The sequence below is a fragment of the Lissotriton helveticus genome, chromosome 8, assembly GCF_964261635.1.
Source record: "Lissotriton helveticus chromosome 8, aLisHel1.1, whole genome shotgun sequence".
Lineage (NCBI taxonomy): Eukaryota > Metazoa > Chordata > Amphibia > Caudata > Salamandridae > Lissotriton > Lissotriton helveticus.
The window spans coordinates 901,410,953-901,433,525 of NC_136069.1; the positions used below are offsets into that span (position 1 = coordinate 901,410,953).

The following is a 22,573-nucleotide window of genomic DNA, read 5'->3' on the forward strand; positions in this document are numbered from 1 at the left end:
TGCAATAAGATCCTCCATGGTGATGGGTAGGGGGATTTGGTAGAGAGTTGATTCCTTCTTCTGGCGCTTGGAAGAAGCAACCGTATTTGAGTCCTTGCAGAGAGAGGACATATTAGTTGAGGTACTCTTCTGTCCAAGGGTGGAAGAGGGCTCCATAAGAAAGAGAAGGTTGATAGAGCTCAGAGGGTGTCCAGGGTAGCTAAGGAGCACCGAGGAGAGGGCAAAATACCTCTAATAGTTACCACCACCAGTTAGGAAAAGAGTACCTTCCTCAGTAAAATAAAAGTCAGAGAAACACTGAGTGTGAGATGCCTCACAAATGGCTCAATAACACACAGAGCAAAAAAATCTCCTCAAAACTATGGATGTGACAAAAGCTCCACAACCAGCTAATAACAAAAAGCCAACTTTATCTCCATGACGTTGAGGGGAGCAATAGAAGCACAACGAGCAGACCAGCTCGCAGCTGACCCCATGAGGAAATACCAGTTGAATGAACAACTCCTCATATGCAGTGCAGTATCCAATAAAAATGTATAGTTGGTCACACAGAAGACAAAGTTATAGTTGCAGGAAGAATGTCCAGTGGTGTGACATTTCCTAATTAAAGCCTGGGTTGTGGGGATTATAGGGGTGACGTGTGATAAGTTAAATAATTTTTATGCGTTTTAATTTGTTTTTTAATTAATAATATTTCTGTAATTGGTAATTAATTATGTTAGTTGAGGAAGAATAGAGATCCGGTCTAAGTAAATCATCCCCAGAGTTTGACATGTATTAAACAAAAAGGAAAAAAGCTGAAATTAGGCTCAACTGGAAATGATGCCTTCACCTCAGCAAACTTATCTTAAACAACATTTCAAAACTGGTCCAAGGGAATATGTGTTGTGCAAGACAGCCTAAAAAGCACCAGTGCAGGAAGAGAGAGGCACAGTGCCATAACTTAGTAAACATGGTGCTGTTCGGCTCCCTACCTTTCATACACTGCAACACTAAAACGTGGGTTACTCCGCTGTATTGCATAACAAAGTACTTAGTTTGGCTCTGTATTTTCATATGTACCATTTTCGTGGTACGGGTTTGAGAGAGGATGTATGGTAAAATATTAAATACAAAAATATGAACCTTCAACAGTCAAGAGTAATAGATATTGAATTGTGCAATAACTTGCTTGATGGTAAGCATACAAAGAGGAACTTAGATTTACTATTCTAACTACATATCATTTAACCTGGAAAACATTGTGCACATCGATAGTGGCAGAGGTCGATATTTAAAAGTCTAATTGTGGCGACACAACTTTGAGAGAAATTGAAAAACTGAAATTCCGTGTGCAATAGCAAAGGTGCAAAAAAGAGGGGTGGAAAGATGTTTGACTAAATCGCATCTCAATAAACAATGTTTGTTCTGGCAAACATTTCCTTTCTCAAAAAGGGCTCAAAGGAGTGTAACAAACACTCATTGGAGCCAGTCACTATTGCTTGATCGCTTTGGTGTGCATCATTGTATTAAATGAATCAATATCGGGGTTTCAAACCACTTCAATCTAGACAAATTGACTCACTTAAAGGTATGCCTTTCTTCCAGTGTTCATTAGGAAACAACATGCCACCGAGATTCTACTGAGGCGGAAACGTGCAAATTCAGGGCTGGAGGAGTTCAAGAAAGGGAACCTTGAGCGAGAATGCATGGAGGAGCGATGCTCATATGAAGAAGCCAGAGAAGTCTTCGAGAATGACGATGCCACTGTAAGGTTAAGTAAATAGCACACTGAGTCCAGTTAACAATTGTCTTGTCTAAATGTCTCTATTCAAAGGACAATAAAGTATTTTGATAAATTGTTCATGTCCTTGTTAGGTGATGGAAGTAATCCATGTCATGACATAGGAGGGCACCATACCTCTGTAAACTGCTGTCGTAGATTTCGCATGCCAAATATCCTGTACACGTCCTTCATCAACCAGTTGTCCCTGTAACCAAATTGCCATTTACTGTGGGTGTTACATTATGGCAGTGTGACCCAAAGTCACTCTAAATGCCATTTTATTTATTGAACCATGGTGGTCATTAGTGGACTATGATGGAGTCATATAAAGTCAAGGTGTGTATTTCACTGAGGTGAGGGTAGATCTTAGGAGGCACAAGAGCATGCATTCTCCCAGTTAATACAGACAGTCATACCCCACAGATGCCCCTTTGACTGTAATGGGCAACACGCTAATATTTTTGGGCCTGATTCCGATCTCGGTAGAAAAGGCGTCCGTACAACTCGGTTCCGGAGCGCTTTCCGAGCGAGACGTGCTCCGGGAGTCCGAACGAGCAGATACGATGCTGCCGTAGGCTTATGGGGTGGGTGGGAAAAAGTGTACGTGCCCGCCATACTGTGCATGCCTGGATCGAGGGGACTCATGGGCAGACCCAGTGACAGATTCAGAGGGCCCCAGGTGAAGGGGGGCCTGCTACTGCCCCCCGAAGTAGGCGTCAGACAACCGTTTCATCTAGCTGAAACCGAGGCGAAGCTGCTGTCCGAATTGTGCATCGTACTCGCTTGGTTGGAATTCGGCTCCATAGGACGGCACGATTCTGCTACAAATGAGTCGTACAGACAGGTTCGGGTCCAGGAAATGATTTGGTCGGTGCGTACCCGATCTTCGCATTGTACTTGGTCATGCAGACCTGTGTACGATTCGTTATAAACAAGAGCTACTAGTTGGATCTGGGAAAGCCAAATCCGATTCGGAGGCACTCCGAACGGCATAGGAATTGGGCCTTTAATGTGTAGGATAGTGCTTTATACATGGTAAATGCACCCGCTGTGTGAGCTGCCTCAAAGTGTCTGCGAAGGCTTGGGTCACCAACTCCCCAGAAAGAAATGGAACTAAATGTGATTCACGAATATATAACTCGACAGAGAAGCATAGAAATAGCAAATACATAGTTCTGCACCAAGATAATATTATTTTGTTAGTTGGAGACATGCATGCATAACACACTTGAACAGCTATTTCAAGTTTCCGATAGTTTAGCTACCTTGTAAAGATCACCTTTAAGCTACAGACATTGCTAAACTGCACAGCATGGTTTACAAGAAAGACAAATGCTCACTCTGGGCCTGCTTCATGAAGGCCATAGAGACATTGTATTGTATTTAATTGTATTGTAATGTAATTGCATTAATAGAGTGCTTAATAGCACCGATAATGCACCATCTTTACTTGGGGAATGGTAGTATGATTCTGTTTAGGGGTGGTCAGACAGAAGTGTGTGTCTCTGATGTGGCCTATGTCGGTAGTGTTTCAGTGTTGTCCTTTACAACCATAGTATACTCCTATTGTGTTTTTGTCACTGCACCTTGAAGGATAGTGAACCAAAATGAGTAGGAGATAGGGGCTGTATGGCACTGTTTCTCCTCCCACAATTTTCCATACTTTGAAATTTTTTATTTCCAATTTCCACAATTTCTGCCTAAGATGTATCTGTTCCACTCTTTCAGATGTTTAATGATGACATTTTCCTTTATAACATTTCAGCATTTGTTTTTTATCTTTTAAATTTTGTTTACATTTGTTGTTTAAGTGTAACTTTGTTCTTGTATGAAAGAATGGTCAGCTTGCTGCACAATGTATCTTTCTTTTTTGAGAATAGCTTTGCAGGTCTATCTGGATAAAATGGTGGCCTTGTGAGTGATGCAATATAGAGAGACCTAGAGCTAATATTTTTTAACAGTGTGCCTAATCTAGGAATGAAAAAGAAAAATATATATAATAACAGAAGATAAACAACGCACAAAGTGTATCTGAAAGAAAATATAGTCATCAATGATATTCTTTTTGTTTTTATATTAATTAAACATTATGTTATTAAGCGTAAAAAGCAATTGCATACTATAAACATGATATCATTAGGAATGTCATCAATGACCTTCTGTCATCCTCCATTCGCATCAAAAATCAAACCAACACATGCACACTATGAACTAACTAAATCAAATGTGATCGAAAACAATATATACAATACAAATAATGTCTAAAGTGTACATTAGTCAATATTGGTACAATGTTATTGGCAACAGTAAATTATTGTTGTGGCTAGTTGAGAGGCATCTTCTCTTCCAAATTCATCTACGTACACTTCGGCATAAAAGCTCCTTCTTCAGGAAAGCCACTAGTTACCACTGTATGAATACTTGCAATCACAGGTGCCTAGTTAGATTACATCAAAGAATTACTTGAAGATGAAAACTACAATAGTTCATGATTTGTCACCACCAATCTGTATACCGCATTGAAGAAGCACGGAAATGTGGCCTGAAGCTGTAAAGCGTAATGGGTTAAAATAAAAAATATTTATAGAAAAGCCAAGAAAAATATTAAGGTAGAAGAACTAAAGAAAGCACTAGTGTTTGGATTACAAAGATAAGAGAAATTGAATAGACAAGCTCCTGCACCTCTAAGATGGAATAATCCACTTACCCTGTATATGTTGAGAATGATACAATAACCTCCAAAAATGTTGTATTCATGGGCTTGGCCTTAAATGATCTGCACCTAAATATCTATTGGTGGTCAAAAGCATGTTGATGTTGTGAACAATTTGTAGTATGCAACAAGAAATGCTGAGAGCAATCTCTGTCATGTAAAGCAAGAGGACAGAATACTGAAGACAGTCTGAAAGACTGCCATGGCACTTAAGTCTAAATTAGCATGAAAGGTATGAGCAAATATATCATTGAGAATGTCACGAGTCGTATTAATGAATGCACATTGTAAAAAAACAATAACAAAAAGCCATCTGAAGAGTTGTATGATGTGACTATAAACTCGAGAGGGTGGTTTAGACCCCTATTAAGAAATTACCAAACTCAAATCCATCTCACTCAACATATGTAATATGCTGTGATGCAGAAGTCACAGTGGAAATAAAGATAAAAAGAATTTAACGGGATCACAGGTTTATCTGTTCCCGGGTGTTTGGTGATCGATACAAAGTCCACAACTGTAAGCAAAAGAAAGTAATTTTAATTATTTATTTACAAAGTAAACCAAAAATGAATAAAGAGTGGAGGAATGGATCTTACTGCTGCAGGATTAAGGACAACAGGTGGTAAATGCAGGAGGAAACTCCCGGCAAGTGGTAAAACTCTGGCTGGAGTACACGAGTGATGATTGGATGGGGCAGGCACCTGCTACGGGTTAAAAAAGAGAATGTATGTGATAAATATATTAACAAACGCAACATGGGGAATGGGTAAGTGATTGCAGCTGTAAAGAGTACCCCCTAACTGGCTGGGTGAAGTAGTTACCAGTAGTACTTCTGCTGTGCCACTGTAGCGTGAGTGTTAACCTCCAAGACCCTGCGCAGCTAGTGGGCCCGTGTTTACGGAGTCTGCACCACTATGACATGGGTCTGGGCAGGGGCCTGCTGCGGATGTAGTCTGCGTGCCCTGGGTGGCTTGCACTTAGGCCAAATACCATCTTTATGTGGATAATTTTGTGCAGAATATAGACATGGTGCAAAAAAGTAAAAATTATGTAAAATAGTTATGTGCTCAAAGCCATAGACCACTCTCTGACAGCTTCAATGCACAGTTCATTCTCCATTTACCCTTACAGTCTAGGGTGTTTAGCAATCTTTTGCACCAAATACTGGTGGGAAATCTCCAACCCCAATAGTGGCATATAAAGTATAGTGCATGGGTTTTGGAAATAATTTGACAATCAAGGAATAATTTAAATGTGTGCATAATTACTTTTAGCAGTTTGCAATATTGTAAAACAGTGTTTCTGTGAGATGTCAGACATTATCTTTGCATCCCTATGGTGTAGCATTTCCATGCAGACTGTTGCACAAAAATCTACTAACAGGAAATTCGATGTTTTATTTATTCAGTTTAGGTGCAAGCTTCATAACTCCTTGTTCCACCGGGTGTATTTTTGTTTTGATTTTTTTTTTTAAAACAATTTTTATTGCAGAATCAGAGTTATACAATCATTTGGACAATCCTGTCAGTCTCCACGTATTGCTGGTTGTCAGTCACGAACAGTATCGTACACAGCCATTTAGCCCACATCCCGAAGGTAGGGCGGCGACATCCAAAAATCCACTCAGAGACCAGGCGACAATATCACAGCAACAATATACATTTGACATCAATATAATTAGGCTTGTTTAAAAGATCTGCTTTTTCCCCTACCTACCCAACCCCTAACCCCAACAAAAAACTTATTTTCTCCCGGTCACAAGAAGGAGCAGTGCACCGTTCCCACATCTTCCACCCCACCTAATGGGATCTAGCCTGCGAGCCCAGCATTCTACCACTAGCTCTTAACTCACTCTGCTGTCAACGTCACTCTCCCGGCAGTGGTCGTCTATCACCCCCCCCACCCACTCCCTGTTTGTTCGCTGGTGTGAGCCAAATTCAGGATTTAAACTTGTCAATCAGGAGCCGATAAAACAACATTCGTACATTCGTGCATCATCTGGATTCCCCTATTAGCCCTCTTCTTCTCGGTTTGCCTCCCGTGACCGGTACTCCTGCAGAGCCACCACTAGACCTTCCCAAATCCTTGCTGCCTCTAGACCCTTCTCATCATCTGTGCGAGTCGCCTGTCGAAGCCGGACCATACTTTCACTTCTAGCCCATTTTTCCAATTCCGTTGCCCAGCACCTACTGGACGGGCCCTCCGATGACTTCCAGTGCCAGGTGATCTCTCTCTGGGCTAAAATAAGTCCTAGGTCCATGAATTTACTGGTGATCTTCGTTTTCTTCGTGTGCGGGAACCACAGTAGCAGGCAGACCGCCTTATCAAAAGTCAGCTGTCTATCTGTCACCCCTGTCAATAGTTCTCCCACTTCTGTCCAATACAAGCCCAGCTTCGGGCAATCCCACATCATATGATCCAGTTCTGCCCCCGCTAAGAAGCACCTCGGGCACACCGCCCCCTGCGCGTGGAAATGCCTTTGTATCTGTGTATTTTTGTTTTGATAACAATCTTTTTTCTTATGCTGCCCCTCCTTAGGGAAGGGGCATTATCTATAATTGTCTTAGGGAAGAGGTAAATGATGTTCCTGTGAAACATGCCTTGCTGAATGTAGATTAGGGGCTAGATGTATGACCCTTTCATTTAGCGCCTCGCAATTTGCAACTCATTGAGAGTCGCAAATTGTGTGGTGCTAAATGAAATGTACAACAGTGTTATTACACTCTTTTGCGATTCCCAATGGGGTCGCAAATTGCGAGGCTCATTAAAATGAATGACCTTTCACAATTTGTGAGCCCATTGGGAATGTCAGCCCTCCCAGTGATGGTGGCCAGCTGGGCTCAGCAGACCACCATGTCTGGGACTGCTTTTTAATAAAGCAGCTTTTTTTTTTTTAATGCAGCCCGTTTTCCTTAAAGGAAAACAGGATGCATTTACAAAAAAAGAAATTAAACGTTTTCGTTCCATTTTTTAAGGGCAGGCAGAGGTCCCTGGGAAAAATATTTTTAGAGATAGTCACAAAGCCTAAGGGGTCCCCTGGGGATCCCTTCCAAATTGTGACTGCAGTACCATTATTGAAGAGGGTGGTAATTTGCGACCGCAATTGCATTCACAAAACATTCACAAAAAGCATTGCAGACGCAATTAGGAAGGGAACGCCCCTTCCTAATTGCGACTCGCAATTCCTAAATAGCGAGTCGCAAATAAATAGCGAGTCGCAAATAAATTGCGACTCGCTATATAGGAATTGTACATGGCCAACAGTGATTTTGCATGCGCAAACGGGTTTGCAAACCAGTTTGTGCATGCAAAATTACATCGTACATCTGGCCCTAAATAAATTATTTCAGACATTAGATCTGGTTCACTAACATTAATTCCCATTTTTTGTTGTTGTTTGCCCTAAATAAGAGCACCCGCAGGGGCAATGGAAAATAAAAATAACATAATTCGATTCACTTGTACAAAAACATTTCATTTAATACTTTTCAGTTTTCCATTACAGTGATCCTTGTGGGTCAAATCTAATATCATGTGTTATGGGCTCCTAGCCAGTAGTTCTTAAAATATTTTAGTGCAGACATTCATCATGGAAAGTGGTTCACAAACTGTAAAATCTAAGGGCCTTATTACAAGTTTGGTGGTGTGGTAGTGGGACCTCCTGCCCCGCCAAATCTGTGGTTGAACCACCTGCCAGATTAGGAGTTATCTTCTGTCTGGTGGGCAGTTCTTTGGTGTTCTCACTGCATTGCCTATGAAATAGGCACAGAATTGGCAACATCAAAATGAACACCTGCAAGGCATGCACTGCTGAAGTACATGCCCTGCAGGTTATAGGGTGCATGCTTCCTGGGTGCACAGCATGTGCCCCCCTGCATGCACCCCATGGTGCAGAGGCACAAGGGGGGCCTACCCCCTTTGTTTTCTCACTGCCACACTTTTCGTGGTGGTCACACCGCCATGAAAAGTATGGCAGTGAGGAAAATCATAATATATTTGGCGAGACTGTGGCTGCCCGCCAAGCATATTGCAGCCTCAAGACTGCTGCAACACTGCCAGGAATCCCTGATAGCAGCGGTGGCACCCGGGCAGCCTGACCACCCTGGCCGCGAGCCTGTCAGTATGTAGACCGCCTGACTCGTAATAAGGACCTACGGTTCTTCTTGTTGAGATTAGGCACCATAGCTATTCCCTCTTCACCTATGGATTCCAGGAGAATGCCCTTCCATCAACTACTGCAGTGACAGTAAGAACCTTCCTGGATGTGTCAAAAATCCTGATGACTGGCTGTCTCCCCTAGGATTCTTACTGGTGCTGTACACCATAATAGCCTTCCATACATTCTCTTCCACGGGAAGCTTAGGAATAACCAGTATAAGCTTTATAAGCATTGGTGTCCCAATTATAAACTTCATAACTTTTAAAGATTTCTAACAAACTCGGCCTTTATTAAAACTCACAAACGATTCTACATGTTTTAAATGTGTTTATTGAAACCGGTGTAACTATTTCAAAAGTTCCAAACTTTAAAGGTTTTATCTAAGTTTGTAGCAAACAATGAAAATGTATTAAAAACAATGCACATTATTTTTAAATTGTCTTCTGCAACAATTAAAAAGTAGCTAAAATTAGTGTTTGTTTATTTTGGGTGGCAAATTTTGTCCAGCTCATGGCCAATTGTACATACTTTTTCTCCGTGATCTGGGCAAGGCCCTAACTGACGGCACCAAATAGCCACAGGCACTGACTGAACAACATCACCAATAAGCTTATAAAACTCAGTGAAAGATTGAATATATATACATTTAAAATGCAATACTTTTGCCCACAGACATCAGCTAGTCAATTTGAAAAAAAAACAAAACCATTTTGTTGTCAAATAACAAGTAAGCTGTGTGGTGAAGGGAAAGGAATACACTTTAAGGAATGGAATTTTTAAAATGAGCCTAGCATAATTGTTTATCAAAATTCCAAGGAGCCTGCTGTAACTTTTGGAGGCACAGCAACTGCCATATTAAAGAAGGTTCAGAAAAGGGGGTGGTGATGAACAGAGTGCCTGAATTAAGCAGACCACTCTTACCCAGTCCAAAGATCAGGGCTTGATCCATCACCGTTTTTTAGCTCACTGCACCATCCCAGCTCAGAAATTGGCTATATGCAAATTAGTCTGTTCCTGTCCCAGTGCATCATGGGAACAGGGCAAACCAAACTACCAAGCCAATTCATATAACTGGGAAGGAAACAAGCTACCGGGGACCGGTTTCTGGCATTTCAGCCTCGTCGGCCCGGCTTGCTTGAATCCTGATGGTGCAATGAGCAAGGGACTCACATCTGAGTATACCCTTCCACGCTTATGGTGGACAAAATGATTCAGAAAAGGGGGTGGTGATGAACAGAGTGCCTGAATTAAGCAGACCACTCTTACCCAGTCCAAAGATCAGGGCTTGATCCATCACCGTTTTTTAGCTCACTGCACCATCCCAGCTCAGAAATTGGCTATATGCAAATTAGTCTGTTCCTGTCCCAGTGCAAGATGGGAACAGGGCAAACCAAACTACCAAGCCAATTCTTATACTGGGAAGTAAACAAGCTACCGGGGACCAGTTTCTGGCATTTCAGCCTCGTCGGCCCGGCTTGCTTGAATCCTGATGGTGCAATGAGCAAGGGACTCACATCTGAGTATACCCTTCCACGCTTATGGTGGACAAAATGATTCAGAAAAGGGGGTGGTGATGAACAGAGTGCCTGAATTAGGCAGACCACTCTTACCCAGTCCAAAGATCAGGGCTTGATCCATCACCGTTTTTTAGCTCACTGCACCATCCCAACTCAGAAATTGGCTATATGCAAATTAGTCTGTTCCTGTCCCAGTGCATGATGGGAACAGGGCAAACCAAACTACCAAGCCAATTCTTATACTGGGAAGTAAACAAGCTACCGGGGACCGGTTTCTGGCATTTCAGCCTCGTCGGCCCGGCTTGCTTGAATCCTGATGGTGCAATGAGCAAGGGACTCACATCTGAGTATACCCTTCCACGCTTATGGTGGACAAAATGATTCAGAAAAGGGGGTGGTGATGAACAGAGTGCCTGAATTAAGCAGACCACTCTTACCCAGTCCAAAGATCAGGGCTTGATCCATCACTGTTTTTTAGCTCACTGCACCATCCCAGCTCAGAAATTGGCTATATGCAAATTAGTCTGTTCCTGTCCCAGTGCATGATGGGAACAGGGCAAACCAAACTACCAAGCCAATTCTTATACTGGGAAGTAAACAAGCTACCGGGGACCAGTTTCTGGCATTTCAGCCTCGTCGGCCCGGCTTGCTTGAATCCTGATGGTGCAATGAGCAAGGGACTCACATCTGAGTATACCCTTCCACGCTTATGGTGGACAAAATGATTCAGAAAAGGGGGTGGTGATGAACAGAGTGCCTGAATTAGGCAGACCACTCTTACCCAGTCCAAAGATCAGGGCTTGATCCATCACCGTTTTTTAGCTCACTGCACCATCCCAGCTCAGAAATTGGCTATATGCAAATTAGTCTGTTCCTGTCCCAGTGCATGATGGGAACAGGGCAAACCAAACTACCAAGCCAATTCTTATACTGGGAAGGAAACAAGCTACCGGGGACCGGTTTCTGGCATTTCAGCCTCGTCGGCCCGGCTTGCTTGAATCCTGATGGTGCAATGAGCAAGGGACTCACATCTGAGTATACCCTTCCACGCTTATGGTGGACAAAATGATTCAGAAAAGGGGGTGGTGATGAACAGAGGGCCTGAATTAAGCAGACCACTCTTACCCAGTCCAAAGATCAGGGCTTGATCCATCACTGATTTTTAGCTCACTGCACCATCCCAGCTCAGAAATTGGCTATATGCAAATTAGTCTGTTCCTGTCCCAGTGCATGATGGGAACAGGGCAAACCAAACTACCAAGCCAATTCTTATACTGGGAAGGAAACAAGCTACTGGGGACCGGTTTCTGGCATTTCAGCCTCGTCGGCCCGGCTTGCTTGAATCCTGATGGTGCAATGAGCAAGGGACTCACATCTGAGTATACCCTTCCACGCTTATGGTGGACAAAATGATTCAGAAAAGGGGGTGGTGATGAACAGAGTGTCTGAATTAAGCAGACCACTCTTACCCAGTCCAAAGATCAGGGCTTGATCCATCACCGTTTTTTAGCTCACTGCACCATCCCAGCTCAGAAATTGGCTATATGCAAATTGGTCTGTTCCTGTCCCAGTGCATGATGGGAACAGGGCAAACCAAACTACCAAGCCAATTCTTACACTGGGAAGGAAACAAGCTACCGGGGACCGGTTTCTGGCATTTCAGCCTCGTCGGCCCAGCTTGCTTGAATCCTGATGGTGCAATTAGCAAGGGACTCACATCTGAGTATACCCTTCCATGCTTATGGTGGACAAAATGCTCACTGCTCCATCAGGATTCAAGCAAGCCGGGCCGACGAGGCTGAAATGCCAGAAACCGGTCCCCGGTAGCTTGTCTCCTTTCTGGTGAAGAATTGGCTTGGTAGTTTGGTCTGCCCTGTTCCCATGATGCACTGGGCCAGGGACAGACTAATTTGCATATAGCCAGGTTCTGAGCTGGGATGGGGCAGTGAGCTAAATAACGGTGATGGATCAAGCCCTGATCTTTGGACTGGGTAAGAGTGGTCTGCTTAATTCAGACACTCTGTTCATCACCACCCCCTTTTCTGAATCGTTTTTGGCCACTATAGGTGTGGCAGGGTATACTCAGACATGAGTCCCTTGCTCACTGCTCCATCAGGATTCAAGCAAGCCGGGCCGACGAGGCTGAAATGCCAGAAACCGGTCCCCGGTAGCTTGTCTCCTTTCTGGTGAAGAATTGGCTTGGTAGTTTGGTCTGCCCTGTTCCCATGATGCACTGGGCCAGGGACAGACTAATTTGCATATAGCCAGGTTCTGAGCTGGGATGGGGCAGTGAGCTAAATAACGGTGATGGATCAAGCCCTGATCTTTGGACTGGGTAAGAGTGGTCTGCTTAATTCAGACACTCTGTTCATCACCACCCCCTTTTCTGAGTCGTTTTTGGCCACTATAGGTGTGGCAGGGTATACTCAGACATGAGTCCCTTGCTCACTGCTCCATCAGGATTCAAGCAAGCCGGGCCGACGAGGCTGAAATGCCAGAAACCGGTCCCCGGTAGCTTGTCTCCTTTCTGGTGAAGAATTGGCTTGGTAGTTTGGTCTGCCCTGTTCCCATGATGCACTGGGCCAGGGACAGACTAATTTGCATATAGCCAGGTTCTGAGCTGGGATGGGGCAGTGAGCTAAATAACGGTGATGGATCAAGCCCTGATCTTTGGACTGGGTAAGAGTGGTCTGCTTAATTCAGACACTCTGTTCATCACCACCCCCTTTTCTGAATAGTTTTTGGCCACTATAGGTGTGGCAGGGTATACTCAGACATGAGTCCCTTGCTCACTGCTCCATCAGGATTCAAGCAAGCCAGGCCGACGAGGCTGAAATGCCAGAAACCGGTCCCCGGTAGCTTGTCTCCTTTCTGGTGAAGAATTGGCTTGGTAGTTTGGTCTGCCCTGTTCCCATGATGCACTGGGCCAGGGACAGACTAATTTGCATATAGCCAGGTTCTGAGCTGGGATGGGGCAGTGAGCTAAATAACGGTGATGGATCAAGCCCTGATCTTTGGACTGGGTAAGAGTGGTCTGCTTAATTTAGACACTCTGTTTATCACCACCCCCTTTTCTGAATTGTTTTTGGCCACTATAGGTGTGGCAGGGTATACTCAGACATGAGTCCCTTGCTCACTGCTCCATCAGGATTTAAGCAAGCCGGGCCGACGAGGCTGAAATGCCAGAAACCGGTTCCCGGTAGCTTGTCTCCTGTCTGGTGAAGAATTGGCTTGGTAGTTTGGTCTGCCCTGTTCCCATGATGCACTGGGCCAGGGACAGACTAATTTGCATATAGCCAGGTTCTGAGCTGGGATGGGGCAGTGAGCTAAATAACGGTGATGGATCAAGCCCTGATCTTTGGACTGGGTAAGAGTGGTCTCCTTAATTCAGACACTCTGTTCATCACCACCCCCTTTTCTGAATCGTTTTTGGCCACTATAGGTGTGGCAGGGTATACTCAGACATGAGTCCCTTGCTCACTGCTCCATCAGGATTCAAGCAAGCCGGGCCGACGAGGCTGAAATGCCAGAAACCGGTCCCCGGTAGCTTGTCTCCTTTCTGGTGAAGAATTGGCTTGGTAGTTTGGTCTGCCCTGTTCCCATGATGCACTGGGCCAGGGACAGACTAATTTGCATATAGCCAGGTTCTGAGCTGGGATGGGGCAGTGAGCTAAATAACGGTGATGGATCAAGCCCTGATCTTTGGACTGGGTAAGAGTCGTCTGCTTAATTCAGACACTCTGTTCATCACCACCCCCTTTTCTGAATCGTTTTTGGCCACTATAGGTGTGGCAGGGTATACTCAGACATGAGTCCCTTGCTCACTGCTCCATCAGGATTCAAGCAAGCCGGGCCGACGAGGCTGAAATGCCAGAAACCGGTCCCCGGTAGCTTGTCTCCTTTCTGGTGAAGAATTGGCTTGGTAGTTTGGTCTGCCCTGTTCTCATGATGCACTGGGCCAGGGACAGACTAATTTGCATATAGCCAGGTTCTGAGCTGGGATGGGGCAGTGAGCTAAATAACGGTGATGGATCAAGCCCTGATCTTTGGACTGGGTAAGAGTGGTCTGCTTAATTCAGACACTCTGTTCATCACCACCCCCTTTTCTGAATCATATTTAAGAAGGTGACATAGCAGTTTGGAGGTTGTAGAGCACACATTTGTTTAAATCATGAAGAGTACTCAGAACTCACATGATCAAAACATATCACTAATGATGAAATATCAGCTAAAAGAGGGTTTAGGGAATCCATATAAAGTATATGTTTGGACCATACAGACATCTCAGATTGGCTTTTGTGCTTTGTGATCCCCAAAAAGCTTATAGTAAAATGAGAATATGCATCAACTTAAAAGACCTCAATAGACAGTTATGGCTGGATCATTATCTGCTTCCTCAATAAATGAAGTGATAACTACTTTGTACAAGGCTCAAATGTCTTCTACAATACCCCTTTCATCTACATTCTTCCACGTAGGGTTGTTTGAGGAGTTACATCACACCCTCCATCACTCCTGAGTATGCGCATCATTTTAAAAGATGATATTTAGTCCGGCATCACTCTTTAATGGGATGAGTTTTTATTTCTTGACAAGGCAAAAGAAAGCCTGAACACAAATTGAGCAAGTTCTAAAAATCCTCCAGGAAAAAGTTCTTAGAATGAGACAGAAGAAATACAAATTTATAGTCACTGCTTATTTTGTGCACAAATCCTCAAAAGAATGGGTTACACCTAATAAAGGGATGGTTGAAACAGTTGAACTGCCCCTTTATAAGATTATGCAAGTTAAGTTTGTGATACATTTTGCCAAAAAAGCTGCCATAAATCATTAGGTTGTGAGAAATGAATGGAGTGAATAGTGTGTGGAGGTGTATATGGAATACTATTACTTAGATTGTTAACTACTTACAGTATTCATATTTGACATACAGAGGAGGACAATTCTGACCACTGATCCAAGTGGGTACAGAGTGGAGACAACCTTAGTCTAGGAGAGGAAAGACAAAAACAAACAACGTTTTTTCTTGTCATTCATTAAAAAAGGCAGGTTTGTATTATACTATAACCCAGGAGGTCCAGATTTTATGTTAGTTTGCATGTATTACAAGATGTATGCTTAGAGAATGTCTTTTATACTGGCTCTAAGACTTAGATATACCTGATCTCTATTAAAGGACCAATCTGTAAGGCCATGCCACACATTTTGAGTTGGTTGTGTAATTAAAATAGAACAACCATTAGGAAAGATCTATGCCTGGAAGGAAAAATGTTACAGCTGATTGCCTAGCTACAGAAAACATTCACCTGGAGAAGAGGATGAGAGAAGCTAAATCCTAGGAAATTGAGACCTGAGTAACATTACGGTCCTTATTATGAGTTTGGGGGTCTTGGAGCAAGCAGCCATGTCAGTGCCCTGCTCCAAGACAGCCAAACCATAATGAGTCCGCCTGCCGGATTCCGACTTGAATCAAGGTCGGGCGGTCCTGTGGCAGCTCGCCCACGCCAGTGTGGTGATAAGGCTCATATTTGAGCCTTAGCAAGACAGGGCAATGGAAATACCACTGCACGTTCCTGCAGGGCATGGACTGCAGGAACTGGGAGTGCATGCATACGGGGGAACACCATGTGCCCCCCTGCATGCATCCCCTGGCGCAGAGGCAACAGTTGGCCCTGTAAGGCACCCTTAGTTTCCTCGCTGCCACACTGTGGTGGTGAGGAAATTAGTGATATGCTTGGTGGTTCCGCATTGGCATCGCCTCCATATTACCACCCTCAAACTGCAGCAAGACCGCCAGTGATCACAGATCCATGGCGGTAGCAGTGGTTCTGTGGCGTTCCAACTGCCATAGTTAGAATATGGCAGGTGGACCACCACCATGGCTATGGCGGTCCAATGGACCGCCATAGTCATAATTAGACCCTAAAAGGTATAAGAGGCATTGAAGAAAAGGTTGGGAATACATTATGAGTACTGCAAGATAAGCACATTTACTTTAAGGGTTCACTAAACATGAGCAAAAGGTGAAAGCATTGCATATTTATAGCCTGGTAAGACTGGTTCTAGGAAGTTGAAGACATTAATAGTAATGCTGGTTTGTTAGGGACTCTAGAGCCCAGATTTACTGTCCTTCGTGCAAGGAAGTGCTTACTGAAAATATGGAGCTCTGCTTTGCACAAAAGGCAGACAATAGAGCAGCGCCAGGTTTAGGAGTAGCGAGACATCTGCCAATGATATCATCAGTTGCCCTTATAATAAATCTGGCTGTCCTACGTCATGCAGAGCCATGGCATGCAGGCGAATCTCCACTGTGTTGCATAGATTTTTGAATGAGAGGTACATCCTCCGGTACTAATTCCTATATATATATACACCAGCACAGTGGTCGGAGATGTAAGATGTGTGCTTTAGTCTAGCAAACCTTACATGTAGGTTTATTAGGCAAGATACTGCTTGGCTACTTGCTTGTGCCTGCTCTTTTTTCGTGTTAGGATTTGAGTAATAGGTAGATCGCACTCCTAATAAAAACACTAAGATATTTGTGCTGGCTCAACCCATACATGCCCCCCTTGCATACATTAGTTGGGAAATTGTGCGTAGAAGCTTGAGTACAACTCGATGGACAACTTTCAGTGCAAAATAGTTTTTGCAAGTGAACGTTGATCCATGGCTGATATTTGTGATGCTTCGTGACACTTTTCATCACTTATTATTAGAAGAGTGCCAGTGTAACTCCAAGTAAATCTGGCCCTAGCAGTGTCAACTGGAAGTGAATGAGAGAAGGGTTTGGCAGGCAGGTGTAGAATAAGAGATGGTAGAAAAGGTGAAAATTTGTGTGGTGGCTCATTAAGTTATAAACACACTGAACAATTAACATATCTTTGGCTCCCATTCCATAACCAGATGTGTCATAGAAGAGACTGGTTTTAGACTTAATGAGGCCGATTACGATGCGGCCACATCTCGGTTTAATTCCCAACCGCCGCATTAAAATGCTGGTGGTCGGAAATTAAACTGGCCGGTCATTCTGGCTGGCTTCTGACAGGCTCAAGGAGCCCGTCGACCAGTTGGAGGACGGCTGCTCTCCCAAAGGACGGCCTTCCCGCCCTTGGGATTATGATACTCGGTCTCTGGCAGGCTTTCCATGTGGGACCCCCTTGCCTCTGCAGCCTCCGGTTGGGGGCCGAGGGGGCACCTATGGTGTCCCCCTGTTCATCCCTGCACTGTGTAGCAGGCACCACCAGGTGCCTGCCTCACGGTGCAGGGATGAACACAGACTCCCATTCTTCTATGGGAGCTTGTGTTATGGTCGGTTTACGAGCGCCCATAGAGGATCGGGAGTATGCGACCGAACAGTTATAATGAGGCGGTCGGTTCTGTCGACCATAGGTCGGTAGGTCCAATTTCCGAGACGTGTCGGGCGGGCGTAAGTCCGTCCAACATAATAATAGGCCTAATGTGTCCAGTGAATACATTGTGAAAAAACTGAGATATCCCCTTCTTTTGTTGATTATCAATCTAATTGGTCTGAAGGTGTGTTTGTTGTGCATGCATGCAATCACAATGAAGACATTCCTCAAATATGAATCAAAGTCAGATAAGGATATCCAGAGCTTCTAATAACAGATAAGACGCTCCAATTAACCTCATGGGAAAAACCAAACTATCTAAATATGGTAAACAATTTTGACACATATCACTTTATGACCCGAGGTTTAATGGGTTGGAACAGTGCACTACCAGACTGGTAAAATAGGGCATCTAATTGATTCTGGGGAGCGGGCATGAGTTTGTTTGAAGGACTCTATTCAGAATATGAGGAATATGAGGTGGCAGCATAAAATGTCCCAGAAAATTAATTTTGTGCAGTTGATATTTATATCATTAAGGAGTGGAGAACTTATATTTAACCTGAGCCCAGGGCGGTTGCTGAGAGCCCATTTCAATGTTGATCATGAGCAAATGTGTCTGAAATTAGAAAAGGTCTAAGAACATGCATAAGATAAAAATCAGCATGGCAGAGACAAACGTAACAAATTTCATATGGTAGAAATGGCATGTGTGAAGAAAGATTCAAAATGAGGCCTTCCCATGCCTAGCTTTCAATAATTTTTAAATGCCTCACCTATATCCTACTGAGGGCAAAGATGTGCTAAATGTTTGTGCCCTTGCAGAAACACTCTGATTTTAAGTTTGCAGCCACAAAAACACAAAAACTTTTGTGACCATGAACAAAAAACATTTTAGGAGTCAATAAAATTGTACCCATTCCGAAAATGCGTTTTTGAATCAATACCAGTTTGGTATTTGGAAGCAGTATGTTTTGGGCTTCCCTTCCAAATACTAAATCATTATCAGATGAATTAATAGTTTGAGACCAGAATTTACCTATAGCAAACCACTGAAAAGTTACAACCTCCAAGCTGGGGTGGTAGTTGATTTGGAAAAGGGAAAGAATACCCTTTGGACCTTATCTCCTTTCTGAATTTTGGAAAAAGTTTCTGGGGGAGTAGGCAGTGGCTGTGCGGACCACAGCCGAATCTACAACTCTAGGAATTTAAAAACACAGAATTAAAACAAAAAATTAAAAAAAGCAGTCCTCTTTCCTTTGAAAAAAAACTGGCGGCTGCTTTTCTTAAAAACAAGATACTTCAATTTAACTCAATAACAGACATCGGAGTATGCTGACCCATTCAAGCTACCATCTCTGTGATTGTAGCCAATTGGATTCAGCTACAATGTGAGCCTTAACCTATGAATATTAATTAAGTAGGTTTGATTACTACTCAATCTGATTCCATATTTTTCAAACCAATTCATTAGTACAAAGGTAGGTTTGTAAAAAGGTTTCTGGTCCCAAATTATGAGCGTTAAAAAAATAAGTCTAGTAGAAAATTGTGAATGTATTTTTCAACAAGAAAGTTAGGATTTCAGGCCCTGAGTCTATTTCATTCATGCATAAATTGGTCGAACAGATCCTCGTCAGTTACTTCTAGTTTTTATCTCTTCTAAATGCCACCTGTTAACCTAATGCTAACATTTTTTCTTCCAACAGAGAAAATTCTGGAATAAATATCAAGGTAAGAGAAATATGCTATTACTTAAAATTGTTTGTTTAAACCAAACGTTCTGCTGTGTGCTACATTTGGACCAAAAAGTGCCATTGTAGTATAGGGTGACCCTGCTTTTGAGAACCAGGTATGCAAAATCTTGAAAGAAGTGTAAACAAATCCCACTTATGAGTTGGACATCACACATTAAAAGTGTTGAATAAGAAAAAGCAAGTTTCCTATCAATGTTATTTTGCCTATGAATAGTTCTCTGCATATATATATATATATATTCACTGAAAAAACCATAGGTTATAGACCATATATAGTTAGGAATTAGCATTTACAAAACCTTGAAAATTCACTGAAAAAACCATAGGTTATAGACCATATATAGTTAGGAATTAGCATTTACTAAACCTTATTTTACTCACACAAAACCATTGAAATTCCATATATAGTTAGTTGCACTAACTATATATCGCGCACCCGCAATCCACTGCTGATGATGTCACATATTACATCATTCATGACATGGTCAGTGACATCACTGATGACATCACTGATGACAACATCCAGTGATTATGTGTTTCTGTAAAGTTTAAATATGTTTTACATATTGAAGAATGAGTGGATGTATAAGTGTCTGAATGAAGGTTTTAGTAGGTGCGTGATTGACTGTATGAGTGAGTGATTAAATGCGTCTTACTGAATGCACGGGTTAGTGACTAAACTGTCTAAAAGTGTGCATCAGTATGTCTGTTGTTGTGCAAGCTGCTGCACGTGTTCATCAGTAGCTATATAAGTAGCTATATGGGTTATTGATTGGTTGCACAAGTATTTGTATGGGAGACTGAGTGTGTGTATGGCTGGCTGGGAGGTGTGTGACTCTGTGCAGATCAATGTGTACTTGTATCAGTGATTCTATAAGAGAGTAACTATGTGTTAGTATATGTTTCAAAAATGTAAGGTGTTCTGTGTTTAACTGTATAGATAAGAAAATGGAAGTGTGATTGATTCTTTTCAGGACTGACTAGGTGTGTGAGTAACTCCATGGATGAGTGGCAGAGTGTGAGTGTCTGTATAGGTGTATGAGTGCATATGATAGTGTTGTAAAGATGAGTGATTGTATGTATGAATGATTGTATGAGTGAATGTGTGTGTAGACATAGGAATCAGTGAGTGCGTATGTAGTAACTAGTATTGGTGTGTCAATGGTTTCAAAAATGATACTCTCTATTTAACACTGGGTGTAACGGAGGTTATATTAGAGTGTGAGGAGATGCATTGTATTATCACATGAATGATATCATCAGTGATGTGATCATTGATATCAAGTGAGATGTCATCAGTGATGTCATTTGAGATGTCATCAGTGATGTCATCAGTGATGTCACTGACCATGTCATGAATGATGTAATATGTGACATCATCAGCAGTGGATTGCGGGTGCGCGATATATAGTTAGTGCAACTAACTATATATGGAATTTCAATGGTTTTGTGTGAGTAAAATAAGGTTTAGTAAATGCTAATTCCTAACTATATATGGTCTATAACCTATGGTTTTTTCAGTGAATTTTCAAGGTTTTGTAAATGCTAATTCCTAACTATATATGGTCTATAACCTATGGTTTTTTCAGTGAATTTCATTGGTTTTTTAACAGCTAATATCTGTAGCTGTAAAATTTATTCTTCTTTAAATCCAAAAATATATTTTATATGTTTATGAATAATTATTTTTTTAAATATTTTTTTTTCTTCGTTCCCGCTTCGCGAATCGGGAACCTTACAGTAAAAAAATGTTCAGAAAAATAAAAAAAAAAGTTCTTTTCAGAACTACCTCCCCGTTATTAAAAAATTGGTACAATATTTGGAACTGTGCCAACCTCTATTTCTCTTAGTTCGCTTCCTAGTTCGCTCGCTGGTACGCGAACTGGAAGCGAACCAAAAACAGTAAGTATAAGGGAAGGAAACACACACTTATGTTAAAAGAAAGACAGCTATAGGGGAGTAAACTAGAGATACTATTACCCATAATCCACTACTGATGATGTCACATATTACATCATTCATGACATGCTCAGTGACATCATCAGCAGAGGATTGCGGGTTTTTTGGCACCATGCCTTATCGACGGTTTAATAACGCTGCCTTTTGCTTTATATAAGTTTTCAAATTGTATGAAATATATACCAATAGGTCTTTATGAACCTTTAGGTAGTGCTTTTGTTCATGAGGTCTGGTCGCTTCCATACACATACAGATGTTTCAAAGATGATCAAGAAGTTTATCTGAATGGAGAGGAATGCACTGAGACGCCAGATCATTCACTAATGTGTAGGCACATACAGTTACACGATTCATGCAACAAACAGCGACCAAATATGGCTTGCGTGATGCAAGGCACGCCAGTTCCTGCTATCATCCCCACGTTCAAGTTGTTGCAAAATGGTAGTTATTTGATGCTCAATAATGAAGATTGTTCTGAGTTAATTAAAAGTATTCCTTTTATCGTAACAGTAAGTGAACGGGTTATTTGCTGCAGAAATGTTCTATTTCCTCCCACACATGAACATAGGGAGTTTTCAATCTGGCCACAAATACCAACCTTGGGACACGTTTCAACGGCATGACAAGAATAAGAGCTCTTTTGTTTCAGAGAGAGGTGGCCTTGAGTTCGGCCCGTGAAACTTTCGTACTTCACATAGCGAACACCCGTACACAGGTTTGCCTTTCAATTTCAGCAACATGTTTCCGACTATCTTTAACGCATCCTCCACAAAATCCCTGGCACACTTTTTTAAAGTTGTTACCAGTGGTCTCGTGACTTCATTTGAGAAAATCTTTGGAGTCATCCCTGCTCCCTTTCATTCCATTTTCTCCACTCTGGTTCGTGGATTGCATTTTTACTTGCATTACCAGCGGACGCTCTTGTACTTTTTTACATTTTTAAATATGGATGTCCCTCCTATGCAACCTCCGACCCTGCAGCTGCTGACACTGTTCCGCAATCGCATGCTAGAATATTATGGCACAATGCCGTTGGCGATATTAAGCACGGCATATGGATTATCTTTTCGGTTCTCCTACTTCACCTGTGTCCAGCCTGTATTTCACTGCCTGACCTGTTATTTCGATTGGGCCATTGATTTGTGTCTCTGCGGACCGGTTTCTCCTGACGTCGACTTTAATCAGCTGATGACTCCTATCATTACTCACGAGTTGATTTGTCCTGGCGAAAGGATTATGGCTGTGGCATTGATGCATGGACTACTTGGTCCCTGGAATTTACTGGCGGCAGCACAGTCTTTCTTGGAACACAGCTTTCTTGAAAACCCACCGAGCTGTCCTCTGATGGTGATAG

General features: G+C 42.6%; 1 protein-coding gene across 1 annotated transcript in view; it reads left to right on the forward strand.

Annotated features, from left to right (window-relative positions):
• The window catches only part of LOC144772975 (coagulation factor X-like), a 261,014-nt gene that overhangs the window by 21,074 nt on the left and 217,367 nt on the right, over positions 1-22,573 (forward strand). The window contains exons 2-3 of the mRNA XM_078657698.1: positions 1,588-1,748; positions 19,213-19,237. Coding sequence (XP_078513824.1) covers positions 1,588-1,748; positions 19,213-19,237 — 186 coding nt within the window. The remainder of the gene's footprint in view (positions 1-1,587; positions 1,749-19,212; positions 19,238-22,573) is intronic.